The sequence below is a fragment of the Sinohyriopsis cumingii genome, chromosome 7 (genome assembly GCF_028554795.1).
Source record: "Sinohyriopsis cumingii isolate HCF-2022 chromosome 7, ASM2855479v2, whole genome shotgun sequence".
Taxonomy (NCBI): Eukaryota; Metazoa; Mollusca; class Bivalvia; order Unionida; family Unionidae; genus Sinohyriopsis; species Sinohyriopsis cumingii.
This window is the reverse complement of record NC_142967.1, coordinates 118,619,947-118,636,714: the sequence shown is the minus strand read 5'-3', so window position 1 is coordinate 118,636,714 and position 16,768 is coordinate 118,619,947. Positions and strand designations below refer to the sequence as shown.

At 36.4% G+C, this 16,768-nt stretch overlaps 1 protein-coding gene across 1 annotated transcript in view; it reads right to left on the bottom strand.

The window, feature by feature from the left end:
* The window catches only part of LOC149796011 (uncharacterized), an 89,235-nt gene extending 72,676 nt beyond the window's left edge, over nucleotides 1-16,559 (bottom strand). The window contains exons 1-5 of the mRNA XM_089963912.1: nucleotides 16,404-16,559; nucleotides 13,146-13,322; nucleotides 10,744-10,970; nucleotides 7,901-8,027; nucleotides 7,190-7,284 (exon numbers count right to left, since the gene is read on the bottom strand). Coding sequence (XP_089820038.1) covers nucleotides 7,190-7,284; nucleotides 7,901-8,027; nucleotides 10,744-10,970; nucleotides 13,146-13,308 — 612 coding nt within the window. The 5' untranslated portion in view covers nucleotides 13,309-13,322; nucleotides 16,404-16,559. The remainder of the gene's footprint in view (nucleotides 1-7,189; nucleotides 7,285-7,900; nucleotides 8,028-10,743; nucleotides 10,971-13,145; nucleotides 13,323-16,403) is intronic.
* Nucleotides 16,560-16,768: the final 209 nt, after the last annotated feature.

Here is a 16,768-nt window from a genome sequence, read left to right as displayed (position 1 = left end):
TATCAATTTTTATGTGCTGAACACGAATATGACAGTCAAATTGCAAAATTGGCTCTAGTTTTTTTGTAATCTGCAAGAAATTAATGTTTACATAACGAAATGCATTCCAATAGTAAAAGGTCAACTGTAATAGCCTACCTATAAAAAATCAAGTCATTGACTACATCTTAGATTTCTTCGCCTGTCTCTTGTACAGCTGTTCGGGAGCATCTCTGAGGAGTGTCCAGCAGTAGTCAGCCAGCATTGTAGTGGACCATTTTCCCTGGTATCTTTGTTCCATAGTTGCGATATCTTGATGAAAACGTTCGCCGTGTTCATCACTAACAATACCACAGTTGCTAGGAAAGAAATCCAAATGGGAATGAAGGAAGTGAATCTTTAGAGACATATTGCAGCCAAGTTTCTTATACTTCATCAACATGTCTTCTACTAGTTCCTTATAGTTTTCTGCCCTAACATTTCCGAGGAAGTTTGTAGAAACTAGGCGAAAAGCATTCCATGCTTGTTTCGCGTCACCTTCCAGCAAGTTGTTGAACCAGTCATCTTTGAAAAGCTCTCGAATCTGAGGACCCACAAAAACTCCCTCTTTAATCTTTGCTTCGCTGAGTCGAGGGAATTTTTCATGCAGGTATCGGAATGCTGGCAAAGTCCGGTCAATGGCTTTCACGAAGTTCTTCATCAAACCTAGTTTGATGTGAAGGGGTGGTAGCAAGATTTTCTGAGCCTCAACCAGAGCTGGGTGTTGGATATTCTTCTCTCCAATGGCTACATTCTGCCTGTGAGTCCATTCCTTCCTCATGTAGTGCATTTCCCTTGCTCGGCTATCCCACTCGCATAAGAAACACATGTATTTTGTATATCCTTGCTGCAGTCCCATTAAAAGGGCAACTACCTTCAAATCACCACAGAGGTGCCAGCTGTACTTGTTATACTCAATGGAATTCAGTAGCTGCCTTAAGTTATCGTATGTCTCTTTCATGTGGACAGCATACGCTACTGGAATAGATGGAAGAATGTTTCCATTGTGCAAAAGCACAGCCTTGAGACTCAGTTTCGAAGAGTCCACAAATAGTCTCCATTCTTGTGGGTCATGAGTGATTTTTAAAGCATTCATGAGGCCCTCAATATCGGAACAGAATATCAGATTACTTTCCTTTCTGAAGAAAGGCTCCAATTGCTGGTGGCGCTTTCGATATGCAGTAATTGTGACATCTTCTTCTAGAAGATTCCATTGTTGGAGTCTTGATCCTAGCAATTCTGCCTTGTTCTTTGATAAGTCCAAATCACGAATCAGGTCATTTAGTTCTTCCTGTGTTATTCTGTGTGGGGTTGATGATGCACCACAGTGAAAATCTGGATCACTGCATGCTGATGGACCAGGAGAAGAACAGGTCGACTCACCTTTGTCTTCGTCAGATGAATCAAGAGAATATTCTGCTGGAGGTTCTGGAATAGGAAGTCCCTCACCATGTGGAACTGGTCTCAATGCAGACGGAATGTTTGGGTAGACTATTCTCGACTTCTTTCGCTTCGTTATTCCGCCGGAAAGAGGAGGAACCAAGCAGAAGTAACAGTCATTTAGGTGGTTGCTTGGCTCTCTCCACACCACTGGGACTGCAAACGGCATTGATGACCTTTTGCAATTCAACCACTGTGAAAGCTGTGTTGTACATGTAGCACAGCATATATGCGGAGCCCAAGGCTTGTCTTGGTCACCAACCTTGCATCCGAAGTAAAGATGATATGCCTTCTTCACTTGAGAATTGATACTTTTCTTCTGGTTGGCAAATGTCACTTCCCCACAAATATAGCAAAAATTGTCCGCGGTATTAACACACTTTCGAGGCATTACTGTTCTTTATTGTACGTAAATGGATAAAATAATAAGTTTTATGTAACAGTAGCTTGAACTGTCTCGCACAACGTCTAAAATATTTTAAATGCTGAACCTATCTGATTGGGCTTTATATAGTACACTGCTTACGTCAGCTTCAGCAGCCGCCTGGCATTAGTATAATAGGCCTACACATGTATAGTACACTGCTGACGTCAACTTACTTCAGCAGCCGCATGGCATTAGTATTGCATTGCATCAGAAAATGATGCAATCAACTGTGGATGATGTGAGCATGATGGTATTATGCAATGTTACATCATTATTCCGGATGTTGCTGCAGTCCTACTGGAGAAATTTACACAGTGAAACATAGAAAATGAGGTATATGAATATCTTCAAAACGAGAGCCAATACAAATTTTTCACGGTTATATTCGTGTTCGGCACACCAAAATACTACAGGTTAGGGCCTTTTCAAGTCAGTAATGATTTCACTGTTGACCAGTGTAATCATTAAACATTGGCACGATGTTTAGAGCAGGATGGTCGATTTGACAACCATAACAGTTGTATCAGGTTAGCAGCGTGCACAATATGAATATATGTGTTGTTCCTGGTCTTCCCATAGTTATGTCATTTTTGGCTGTTTATATTCTTCTCCACGCTGATTTGGGGTCCGTGAATAGTTCTTGTTCTGGCTGGAAAGCATCATTCTCATTTCATGTGTATGTGTAAACGATCCATCATTTCTAAACTACACCCTTGTTTAACTTCTATTTGTTTTATTCCTGCATTGCGTGAATCATCAGATTCCGTCAGCTCTACATCGCTGCATGAACCCAATGGTCCCTCATCACACGAACATTTATTTGTCTTCTTAACTTCTCCAAATGTCAAGAAATTATCTTATCAAACGAGGAAAGAAGTCATTCTAAACAATCAATGAGTTTAGCCACAATTGATATTGTTTTCATATTTCGGTTGTTTTTGGTGGTAAGAAGAAAACGAAGAAACTGGCACCTAAATTACCTCCTGCTTGACACGAATAATGAACAAACCCTTACGGACTCTCAATTAATATAAAGTGGTATGTTTTAAATCGGTCAATACATAACCATGTGACAACTGAATGTCACAGTTATAAACATAATACAGCCAGGTTGAGCCTGTGCTTAACCAAGACTTGAACCTTAGTTTTATATTTTTGACGTTGAAACACAGCCACATAATGATCATTGAGACTGGCTGTGAAGTGTAATCTGCTTTGTTCATCAATACTTGAATTAACATAACAAATATTAGCGTTACAATCTTGTCGTTTTCGTTTTCCGTGTTGACCAAAGGTTAGTCCCTTCTTTGTCTTCTGCTTAGATATCAAATAAGACAATTAACTTGTGTTAGACTCATGACATGATCCCGACAAGGGAATCAGGCCTCCATATGAAACAAATTATATTTCATTTAAGTAGATGCCAAGAGACGCAATGCTTCTGATTTTAACAAACTGAGTTTTCGCCAGTTAGTTTTAATCTATTTCTAATACATTTTTGTAAATTCGGGAACATGCACAAGTAACACATGACAATTGATATAATAAAGAAACACTCTGCATTTTGTATTATCCTTGCCTGTATAACGGCCCATAATGTTATTTCTATAGACTGATGTTAAATTCCCGTTGTCCGTATAACGGCCCATTTCAAAATGTCAGTCCAGTGTTCATTTCCGATTCAGCTCACAATTGCCCACTTCATCTGTATAATAGCCCCTAGTACTGCCATCAGCACATGTATACAGAAAACATTAAACACTAAACATAGCTTGGAATAAATTAGACGATGATATCTTGAAAAATATCAATCTGAGCTGGACCTTCGCCTGAAAACTTTAGATATAGATACTATTTCGGACAATGTTGATAAATTTTACGGACACATTGTTAATGCAATACAGCAGTCAAGCGACATCGCGCTTCCAAAGTCTAAATTCAATTATGATGCCAAACCATACTGGTCAAATTAACTCAAAGAAGCATATAAACTTCAAAGACAAGCTAGGTATACTTGGATAAAATGAGGGAAGACCGAGGGGTAGTTAATATAATTCTTATAGAGAATATAAAGATAAGACGAGAGACAGAGACTTTAGAAACGTTCAAAAACTGGCTGTGGAAAAATAGATGGGGGTGGTATATGAAGAAATTGAAAATGCACATGAATAGTATGTAAGACACTTTTGGAAAATGATCAAGGTTAGAGATGGAACAATATACATTTTTGTCAGGAACTATCAGCTGATGGAGTTTGTGTCCGTGATGATGATTCCATCGCAAATGGCTTTGCCAGATACTATGAGGACATTCACACGCCGAATGTTAGCCATAGTTTTGACGGAAACTTTTATGAATTTATAGAGAGAGAATTAAATCGGGGTCTACAGGACGGAGTAAGCCATATCGAGGCCTTACAGACCAGTATCAGTTTAAACGAAGTAAGAGAAATCATTAAAAGTGTAAAGAAATCAAAAGCATCGGGCCATGGTCAAATTTGCAATGAACATTTGATTTATGGCAGCGACTACCTCATCGAGTGTATGACAATTTGATTTACTCGGATGATTGATCAATCTTACATACCTGTAGATTGCAAAAAAGGGTTAGTAATACCACTATGCAAAGGTTACAGAAAATCAAAGAACTCCCTCGAAAGTTACAGGCCTGTTACTTTACTGCCTGTTATCTACAAAACTTTTGAGAAAATTATTCATGAACGTTTGGTACCTTGGCTCAAAGATACTTATTTTAATATACCCAGGTCACAACAACATGGTTACCAAAAAGGTTTAGGCTGCACAACAGCGAGTTTTGTGCTGTTGCAATCAGTACAATATAATGTAAACATGGGTTCACGGGTTTTTGCTGCTTTTCTTGATAAATAAAGGCATTTTATACCGTGTGGCACAAAGGACTACTTTTTAAATTATTCATGTTGGGAATTACGGGTAAGTCCTTTTTGATATTGTTTTAACATGTAAACAAATTTACAGTGTAAAGTTCTTGTCAATGGGCAATTTTCAGAATGGTTCTCAATTGGCCAAGGAGTGAGACAAGGGGGTGTTTTGTCAACCTTGATGTACACAATATTTATAAATGACTTGCTGCTACAGTTAGAAAATAGTGGATTTGGAGCAAAGACTGGATCCTTATCTGTGGGAAATCCAACCCTACATTATGATATTTCACTTTTGGCTATATATCCTAGCAATCTACAAAAGCTGTTAGATATAGCATACGACTACTGTAATAAGTGGCGATTCGAGCTTAGTGTCACAAAGTTATACATTATCATTTTCGGTCCCCAATACAAGAATTATGTCAATATGAAATGTTATCTTGGCCCGTCATGTTTGCCGGTTACTGATTCGGCAACACACCTGGATCACCGGATTAACTCAAAGCTGACGTCGCATGACACAATACACGATGCATGCAAGACAGGAAAAAAATCTTTTCACGGTCTGTTTGGTATTGGCATTAAACCGAATGGTTTAAATCCTTTGGTTGCTGCAAATGTAATTAAAAAGGTAATTTTCCCTTCAATGTTTTATAGAAGTGAATTATGGTGTAACATTTCAAAAAGTGACCTCTCTTTATTGGATAAAACTCTGAGGTATTTTGCCAAACATTCAAAAGGTTTTCCAACATATACAAGATCAGACATCGCCCTGGGAATGCTAGGATGGACATCAGCGCAGTCCGAAATTGATAGAAGAAAATTGATGTTTTTACACAGATTGTGTTTGATGCTTAACAACGTACATACTAAACGTGTGTTTAACGTTGCGTCATTTCACTTCATTTTGAGCGGATGCATGCCAAGCTACGGGTTAAGAAGTTTGACTTGCTAGGGTATATAACTGATTATTTGCTTCATTCTGAAATTCTAGATAAACAAAATCGGAAAGAAATTGTAAGGTCAAAAATTGTTGGTCTTGAAAATAGCCTCTGGAGAGTTCGTATGTCTAATCAAGCAGATTTTGATAGATTCTCTTCGATACACGAATACTTACGACCTGCCTCAGTGTGGCAGTCGGCTAAAACCAGACAACATACTAAGGTATTTACACATGTAGCTAAACTATGGGCTGCTGTTCCTCAAACACAGCTCGATATGTATATTAGATGTGGGAAAGTTTATACAGACTTGATACTTCATTGTTGTGTTAGTTGTCCTTATATGTCGAATTTTAGAAACTCTTTCTGGGATTTCCTTACTGATAAATTTCCACTGAGCCTACACATTACGTTATTTAATGCAGAAGATGAGCTGCAACTACAATATCTTCTAGGTAAAAGGTTACCATCAGGTGTAATCGACAAAGAAAACTCCAAGCTATTCGTCCTGTATGCAGCATACTTTGTCATGCAGTGTGCAGCTATATTCTGCAAATAAGGTACTGAAACTTGCAACTTATGCAGTTGACGAACACTTTGTTGACTGATATAGTGTAAGAATTTGTATTCTGATATTAATGTTTTTATTATTTTTTATTTTTTTTAATAATTTTTTTTAAAATACTTATCTATTGATTGTATTCAGATGATTTATTCTTATATCATGTAATCTTCCATGGAAGGAAATACAGATGATGATTCAGCTCATAATGGCCCACTTCGTCTGTATAATAGCCCCTAATACTGCCATCAGCACATGTATACAGAAAACGTTAAACACTAAACTGAACTCTAGTTACATGTCTCCGGAAATATGACATAATGTAAGTTCCTGACATATCGCCTGAGGGACTTTCCTATATATCAGATGTGTGTATGCCTAGTTTCAAATAATAAACGTATATCTCAAGTTATTCGACATGCTGTAAGATTTTCATTTTGAGCCCTGCATGCTTCTAATACAAGAAATCAACTTTAATGGCTACTGCCCAGCACTATCTGAGATGTAAATGGTGATCGGATATTATCTCTTAGACAATAAATAGAGGATCGGTTTCAAAGAAGAAACAAACGACAACAAAAGCAAAGTAGGCGAGCAAGCACTTTGTTCTCTGCAGTGCCGCAATAGGAGCTGAGATGGGATTGCAAAAGTTGACAATGAGTGCTTTACTGTATCCATGCACCGAACTATACCAAATGTGTATCTCTGGCAGACTACAAGTCTCACAAAAATGTGCGGGAATGTCTATCGTTTTCGCATTTAATGTGAACGGCCTCGCAATGCATAATGCTTATATCCACGTATGTACACGTCTTAATCCAAATTTAGACATACCTTTGTACGCCAATTTGGCACGTGCCCTATGTCCAAATATCTTGGAAGACTGAGGATATACGCACCTCTATGATGTCATCATATTGGATAAATAAGATGTTTGTGTCGTCTCTGTGCTGCCAGTATTCTCTGACATGGTTCCACCATGACCCCCCGAAAACTGAAACAAAAAATAAAATAACGAAAATCACATAATCAAGTAGGAACTGCAATGTGTCACACAGGATATTGCCTCAAGAGTTATGACATAAACTATTAAGATCTATTTTGATTAATATAACAAGACCAAATGGTGTATTATTATCCACCTTTTGTATCAATAAAATACAATGCGAATTTCATATTCTCATGAACAGATCGATAAAACATTGTATATTCATGACAATATTACAATTCTATTCTGAACCTTTGATGATGGATTTTTAAACAATGCAGTATTTCTGCTATGTTCAGTTTCACTAGTACATGCAATTTCACAAAAAGGTGTCGTGCTCTTTCGACCGTTTTATTTCAAAACACATGTCCTTTTACAAACACTTTTGATATCTACAGCAATATTATACTATGATTTATGATTCATCGTATGCATCTGATTTATTATCTCATTCTGTCATCCTTGATTTCGTCCTTGCTATTGTCACCAACCTTGAAAACGGTGACTGAGATGATAAAGATGGTCTCCGCGGAGAATAATAGTGTAATGATAGGAATGATGGTGGTACGAATAAAGCCTTTGTTTGTGGAAGGAAACAAAGATAAAAATCGAAGATATTTACCGTCACCCTTCATAAAACGTTCAAAAAACATTTCGAAAGTGACGGAATTGTCACACCATTTGAAATAGCGAAGAAAACGGTATAAGGAAATGCACGAATCTTTTGGATTACGGGCCACGTAGATTACCTGAAACGACAGGAAAAAGAGCCATATAGACCCCACTCAAGGGCAAAACTATCGCCTACAGAATAATGGTGATACGATACATACATCTTCTTTTAGATTTGATACCATAGTTGTAAAAACATTATACGGCTTTTTCTTCAGCAGGGCCGATCAAAAATTCACTTTGCGACGATACAACCACCATAATGTTTAATATATCTAGCTACGTTTGTTCTAACAGGCTGAGCAAACTTATTTTGACACAAATGGCACATGTTGAATGTGCTCGTGCCACAATGTCAAGGAGTAAAAGATTTGATCACGATATCATTAAAGTTCCCACTGCATGAAAACTGGAAATGCCCAAATCAGAAAACATATGAAATGCTCATATAGGCTAGGCGAAAGTTAGTCTGAAATTGATAGAAGAGGTAGTGGGAGGATGGAGAAGGAATATTCCTGTGGACCTGAGTACATATCAACGTGAACATGTTTGTATATAACAATTACGAAGTATCGCGCGAGATTGCATGTGGCTCGGATAAAATTTTCATCCAAAGTACTAGACAGTATATATACCCTATGTATTGTCAATGGAATGTTTCTGGACAAAGTATTAAGTCAAACAGTGGCGATAATTTGTTTTGGAAAGATTGAAAGTCTAATGGTTGAATCAGACAATTTCTTCATAGGTTATTTACCTGGAAAATTAAGAGAAAAGTTCTCAATCAAATAGGAGCCAGCTCTAGAATATTTTGACACAAAATGGAGAATTCCAAGCCTATCGTAGGTTGTCATAAAGAAAAACATGGTACCAAATCTGATTTTAACACATAGAGTCCTTCACAAGCGGTTGATCGCAGATGAAGCAGGGGCTGTACTTCCATGAAACGCTGTTAGAAAGGGGAAAAATTCCATGTTGATCTAGGTTTTCGTAATGTGTGTGAGTGTGCGTATGATTTGTATTTTTAATATAGCTTTAATAAGTGTTCGGTGATATCGCTACGATGTCCGCAGTGTGGACGTTTATCGTGATGTCTAGCACTGGAGCATTATACAGCAGACATATAGCATGATGTCCCTCCGAGTCACATTATCCTGACACCAGACCGACCAGTCGTAACACCAATATTTTAAAGCTGAGCGCCAATCGAAACAGCTGTTATTATCATTTTTGTTTTTGATATGATCTCCAGCATCGGAGATGGACGCTCAAAAACTTAGGCCACCGGAGCGGTCTCTTCGTAATGTAAAGCCTCATACCAAATGTTATCTTAAGTTCTGAAGTGTTGCAGAAGTTATTGATCAGAAACGAAATCCTTGATTAACTTTTCGTTTCGTGACGGAAAGTCACGGTTAGATATGGCTCAGACCATATGCCCCCCCCCCCCTTACATATTACAACCCCGCAAACAATGGAAAAATGTTTCAGCGTTTGCGTAATCACAAATTGCAAACTTCAATATTCTTTGCTATTGTAAGGACCTATTCAACTGTTGGTTGGATAAATATACCACAGAAAGTGTCCTGCACCTTCTTGTTCTTTTTAAAATCGATAATTATAAAGTATAGTTATTTTTAAGTTTTAGAAAAAATCTTACTTCTGATACAAATTTAGATTTAGGTTTTAAATTAAATAATACAGGTCTGCAATATTTGTCTCCTGTCAGCATGTTTTGGAGAATATGTTAAAATCTATTGCCCCTATATCATTTACCGAATATCACATATTCCTGGCTGGCGTAAGTTCGGACTCTTTAAAAAAAACGAAAGAAGTAAAATAAGGTATTCTGAGTTTTATGCAATATATTTAGGGATTCGGAGTAAATGGAGTTTCTATAATCTAGAGGGATAATTTAATACATCATCTATTCTCTCGATTGCAGAGACGACTAAACCGGTGACATTTCTCCACCGATAAATAATTTCGCTATAAAGACATATAGGTTTGTAGAGTTCTCAGACGGATGCATAATTTATACTCCAGAAGAAAAGAATAAAGTACACAGGGAAAATAAGTATCTTCACTGCAATATACGAAAATAAACATTGAATAAGGATAACGTAGATCAAACGTACTAGCGGGGCGCAGATCTGGTAGCCATTTAAATAAAACCACAAATGTTCTCCCTCAAACTGAGAGTTTACTGTTTCTATCGGCTGGCTAGTAGCAACGATATTTTTGCAGGCTATTTTGCAGGCATCAGGACTTCGATATCTTGATAAAATTGTTTTGATCTGTTTTAGAAAAAAGCTTTGCCTCGTCTCTGAGGACGATATAATTTATTCTTTAACTGTTCCTGACACTAAAAGGCATTTTTGAGATAAAATTGCAAAGTAAGCAGAAATTTATCATCATTCCACTATCTCCAAAGCTGTCAAACGATTACTATTGACTCGAGCATCAAAAACGAGATGATATGTAAACTTTCAATTTAAGGAGACATTGTGAGAATTAGTGGCTTTGGATTTGATCTCCGTTTTGCCATGTCAGGTATAAATAATTGAGAAACCAAAATGGGTTGTTCTTTTTGATCCCCGACCATGTCAACGATGTGCTCGCTAAAAGACATGTCTGTTGTAAAGAACAACGGGTAATGACGAATAATTCCTACATCCTGTGAGAACGTCTTCTTTGATCGATATTTAAAAAATATATATCTGTATATGATTATTATTAAATCAGAAGGAAACGCATATTACAACGATGTAATAAATGAGCACGATTAGGCCTTACACGTCCTTGACCCTGATGTATCTGTTTCGGAAGAAGGAAATATGGAAGATGAGTCTTAATGAACCTCGTTGTCTCCATTTTCTCCAGGTACTTCAGTCCCCTGTAAAACGGAAACCTGTCGTCCTTGACCTCGATAATAGGAAACCTGTCATCAAGCTGTACCTTCTTAGCCGTCTCGAAATCCTCCGTCACAATGAGGTAGGTCATTTCCTGGGTAACCGTGGTGCCTGACAACATATTAAGTAGTAAAAGAAGGTTATACGATGTCGTCTGAAACATGCCCTCAATACTACAGCTGCGAAAACAAGCAAGATAAAATCGATAATGTAGAGCCATTACCTAAATATGATTTAAGAGTTAGCCAATCATTCATTGCGTGCTGTTTTAGGAGAAAAGTAACCTGTCTGATTTGATATTCGGACCCACTGAAGGATGAAAATATTTTAATCACAAATATCAGAACAAATTTGTTTTATTGGTCTTAATACCGTATTCGAACAACATAATTTCGACATATCGCGAAAGTGCGCTTCTGGAACTTTACTTATACATAACTTAAAAATTCATGCATTGCATAAAGAAAACGTCACCAACACTCAACACTTTTAATCAGCTTCCTGTATTGGGATATTGTAGGTCATTAACGAATAACGTTATATTTTACATTTATTGTCATTTCATACATGTTGAATTTCTGACCCGATACACGTGTTATTATTCCTCACTTTTTAAATCCGGTTGACCACTTACTGAAATCTATATGACCCAGGTGTTCTTATATTACTCACAATGTTACGTCATGTTACTACCACATGCCTATGTCTGATCTGATATTATACTTACGTTACCTGGAGACTCTTCGTGCTACTAGCAAATCATAAAACTGTTACGCCACTATGTATAAATGACGCACACTCCGCTTTCTTTTGAATCATGTAATGCAACTTTTCAACAGTATACTAAAGCAACTATTAGCGCGTTATACTGTTGCATGACGAATTATCCACCCTTGTCATTTATGCCTTCACCGTCTGGTAACATAATATGTTTCTGTGATGAATGCAGTATATAAACGTGTAAAAAGAATGATAATTCTCTATTACCTGAGGGTAACATGACATGTATGATTTGTCTGAATTTTCAATCAGTGACGGTCCAGAGTTTATGCGGTGCAAAACGGCAAGACATTCCGTACGCCAAAAGTAAGACTAACTTTTAAGAAGTTTGTACTATAGACACAGACATTTGGATGGTTTAATTACATTTTTCAGCACATGATATGATATACATAGCGCCGAGTATATCGAAGAGGGCTGCTTTATGGACGTTGAATCTGGCCATTTCTCTACCAACTAGAACTGCTCTTCTCTCTGGTCCAAATACTTGTGTACTGTTTATTATTTTGCTCAAGTTTCAGGCAATTTGATTTCGTAATACTGTAGGTACCTTTCATACGAATTAACTTTGTATTCTAGGAAATAAATGGTTTGTTTAATTTTGTAAAACTATCTGCTTCTTGCTCATTTTTTTTACTTATTTCAAGGCGATAGAGTCGTAAAACAGCCGACGTCTCGTTGGAGGCGTGCCACATACAGTTCAGAGCACAAATTCGCCTGATCAGTATCTCACATACAGATACCAACACATCTAATGTTGCCATGGGCATCGTGTTCAAAATCACCGGAGGAAAATCAATATGTGACACAATATCATGGTAAGAAGATTACACACGGGAATGATGTTTCAAATCATTAAAATCATGTTTCGTTATACAAGTTGATAAACATGCTTATTTATCCAAGTACAGAAGGAGGCTTCAACTATTTGTTTGATTTGGTCTTGTTTGTACTAATCATCATTTACTAATTCGCGTATGAAATAGCCTTGTGATCACGTGACTAACAATGCAAACACAGAATCAAGAACAATGGTACTAAAATCCCAACGAACGTTGGTTGAGGTTAACAGTATTCTGTTTTGGAATGCACAGACAGGTGCTTGCCTAAAATCACATACATTTCATGTCGGAATAGGTGAGATTCCTTGGTGTCCATATATGCTATGAAATAGCTATTTACTCGGGGAAAATATTCTTTGGTGATCTTTTCAAAGCCTTATCCAAATGATTTAATAGGGGGAAAAGACGATAGAACATTCAGCGAAACAATAAAAATGGATAATGAAGTCATAACAATGAAGGAGGATTGAAACTTATATAATTAATTACTACAAGTAAACCGAATGATGAAGACAGAGAAATTAAGGGAGGAAAGTTTAAAGACAAACAAGCATCATGAGGAAACAACTGAGGGAACTCCAGGAGAATGTACAAAGATAAGAGAAAGAAATAGATTTAAACTAATGTGCAGTAATATTGCTTTAGTTGCATAAACTGCATATACCCGATCTCGGATGGGAAGCCACCCATACGTCATCAGACCTGATTTCCATTGCCTCGATCTCTTCTATTTCATTCTCTGACATGCGAATACCCTTGTATATCTTCTCACGAAACTGCAAATCTGGAAGTTCTGATGGTCCTGATTTCTGTGCTTCAGCATCCATCGTCTCTGAAGAATCTGATAAAATAAAATCTAGTAAAGACATGAGTACTAGGTTTGAACACATTATATTAAACTAAGTAGCTTTTTATTATGCATTACCTTCCTTTAAAATCCGTCTTTTACTCAATATTCGGTACATATGTTCGGCTTATATTTCCGTATAGCACACTTATTGTGGAATGGTTGGGGCACTTTTATGTCGATGATGCCACAAATATATAATGCGTGATTAGTGGGTGCATTGATTATATGTCCTCATGACGATTAATGCGCATTATGTAATTCATGTGACAACTAAATCATACGAAAAAGAAAGGCAAAGATAGTATTACACATTGATAGGTATTCTTAATATATATCTCATTAATGATATATTGAAACATATCAATGGGAGTTACCAAAACAGTGTCTATATATATTGTCCCATTTAGGAAATAATCTAACCATATATAGGTTATTCAAAGTTACAGCTCCTTTGTTATTTCCCTTATTTCTATTCAAGTTCTTTCACCTCTCTATTGTCTCTCTCCATCAAGATGAACAGATTTTAAAATATGTCAAGATGTACACTAATGTGGGCAGCATGGCGGTGCCATAAAAGCCTTAAAAACTAATTATAAGTACCAAATGTTTATTTTAGCATCACATTAAGTAAATACAGTTTTTCACACAAATCGTTCCCTACCATTCACGAAATTTACATGATCTCTTTTCTATTGTTTACATTTACCTGTTATACTCTAGAGCAAACGGGTACATGCTATTGTAATGAAATATATTTGTTTAAATAGAATATCAGATTGTTGAATTAGCCGTTATATTCCTCATCACACTCGCAATCGCATTTGTAAATGATGGCAATATCGAGGATAGACGAATGTTTGATTGACAATCAAAATTTGATGACAATCGAAGTGTTTATGCGGCATGCGTGACCAAGCTAGACTGTACGCCTGCCACAATGGGTTTCATATGAGTTTCACTGCATATTTTTAACAGTGGCCCATTTTGTTTATACGGTTGAATATATGAGAAAGCATACAGTATATGATTTCACTAGGTGTATTCTATTACTGTCTCATATTCTCTAACATTTTAAAGAAATCCACTACACTTTAGTACTCACTTAACGTCTGATATCTGCATCGGTGAGTTATCCTTTCATTCATCAATCTATTGTGTCTTAAACTTTATATGTGGCATTATTTGACACCCCTTTTAAAACTGTCCACATTTTGTTATTGATATCTTCAATTTTTTAGGATTATGATTTGTATCGTTAGGCTGCATTTCCATTTCTTTACTGATTGAGATGAAAGAAGATTGTGTTTGTAACGGTCTAGGTAAAGCAAACAATATCACTTCAACCAGGGAAGCATGCAATTAAAATTAAGTAAGATTGAATGTCATAAAGGAGAATCTTTTCGCTTTTAAACAGAATAGTTGATGAATTAGAAGGAACAGGTGAACCGATGACTTATATTTACTTAGAAATGACAGGCTTGGAAGAGGCAAACGAAATGCTAGAAAAGGAAACAATGAGAGAAAAACAATCGAGTTAAAAAAAATCACGAACGTTTAGGCTGATTTTTTAAACTGCTTTCAGCATGAATGTAAAATATTTCTCTTCACTACGATTACATTTCCCAAACTTAACACCAGTTGTAGTGCCAAAAGTTATAGTTACACCAGTCAATTTACCAAACATAAAACTTCCAAAAATGTTATACAAGTGTTCACGATTTCAGCATGAGTAACTTAAATATTCATCATCATTTCATTTGCCATATAGCTCTTGACATCGCTACCATTACGTCATGCTGCACGTTCCTGAACATATTTTCTTAACTTATGGTTCGATTGCAAACTAAAATTTCTACAAGTTAGAGATAATTGGGTTAATACGGTGGTCGGAGTTGTCTAATGTATCACTGGTTTGTTGCTTGCTTAAATCGTTTCCTGAGTACATTTTATTTGTTATATAATGTTGATTCGACGTACCATCTATTTTCTAAGGCAGCTTTTTAATGTCATATCATTTTTTGGGCTGCTGACATTTATGTTTATTCCCTCTGCAATTATGTCTTAGGTGCAGTCTATATTTTTCAATAAAAACAGAGTAGTATATAAGGATAGAGTTCTAGATAAATGTTCTGTCATTTTCTTTTTACACTGTAAGTAGTAATCATGTTATTGCAATTTAGACATAGCTTTTGTAAGAGTAAAACTAATCTTCTGCAAAAGTACCAATTTTTATATTTAAGTCCCGTTTTATATAACCCTTGTATTTGATCTAAACTGCAAAGTGTTAGGAACTCCATAATCGAAAGATTGCGGACTGTATACTTAGGTAAAATGTGTGAGATAAACTTGGACTTTGGTATATACTTGTTGTTGGAACTAATTCGGGATAGTCGCCATATAAATAAATTATGTGCAATGTAAAAATAAATTCACACGCTGTATAATGGTACTTCTGCTCTCTTTTCATGGGATCAGTATCCATCAATGCAGCACTTGTCTACTGTTAACCTTTGTTTCCTGCTTTTCTTGGTGACCATATTTTGCTTAGAATCGATGACATTTTTACTGATGTCATTATTTTAAATATTATTATCGTGGCTTCATTCTCAATTTGTAATTTGATTGCATGCACATAAATTTAATAGAAATCATGAATCATGTCGCTTTGGTTCTCTCTCATTTCAGTCTCTCCAGTGATACCGAGTGACGTATGATGATAGCTTTGCTGTTAGATACTCAAACAAGATTATATTGATGAACATATGACATATTGGATCTGGGACGCTACCTTACTTATCTGAGCTGAAACCGATAGTGTATGACATATAATATATTTAAAATATATTTCCATTAGACTAAGTCATGCAAACGTGTCTAGTTTCAAAGCTTTCTTTTGTGATTATTGTTTACTGTGCCCATGTTGTGTTTTTGCGTTGACAAGATTCATCGAGAGTCAAAAGCTTGCAAGCTACTTAAAACGTTTTACATTGTTCCATTTTAATTTGCACAACTGTCTTATCGAATTCTTCACACGTGTGATTTTCTTGTTAAGGTAAAAGTTAGAATGGTTACCTTGACATCAAGTATATCCGCTGGAGAGTCTAATGATTCCTCTTGAAATGTGTCTTGAATAAAGGTGAATCTTCTTTACATGGGCAGGTACTACGAAAACAGGTATGCGCAAGGTAATTCTAGGTCGCTGAGATTTGTGTGCATAAAGTCGATCACGTGTTGGGTTTATGATACTGACTAAAGTCTAAACAACGCATGTCATATTGATTGCAGACAGACAAGATGATGTCGTTACCGCTGAAGAAAGCACAAATTCTAGATAAGGGATTGATATGGCTGGCATATTTGAACATGTTTAACTAGACCAAGATATTATCCATGTAGACGAGAGTAGCTCTTGTCCAACTACACAATTTATGTTTGTA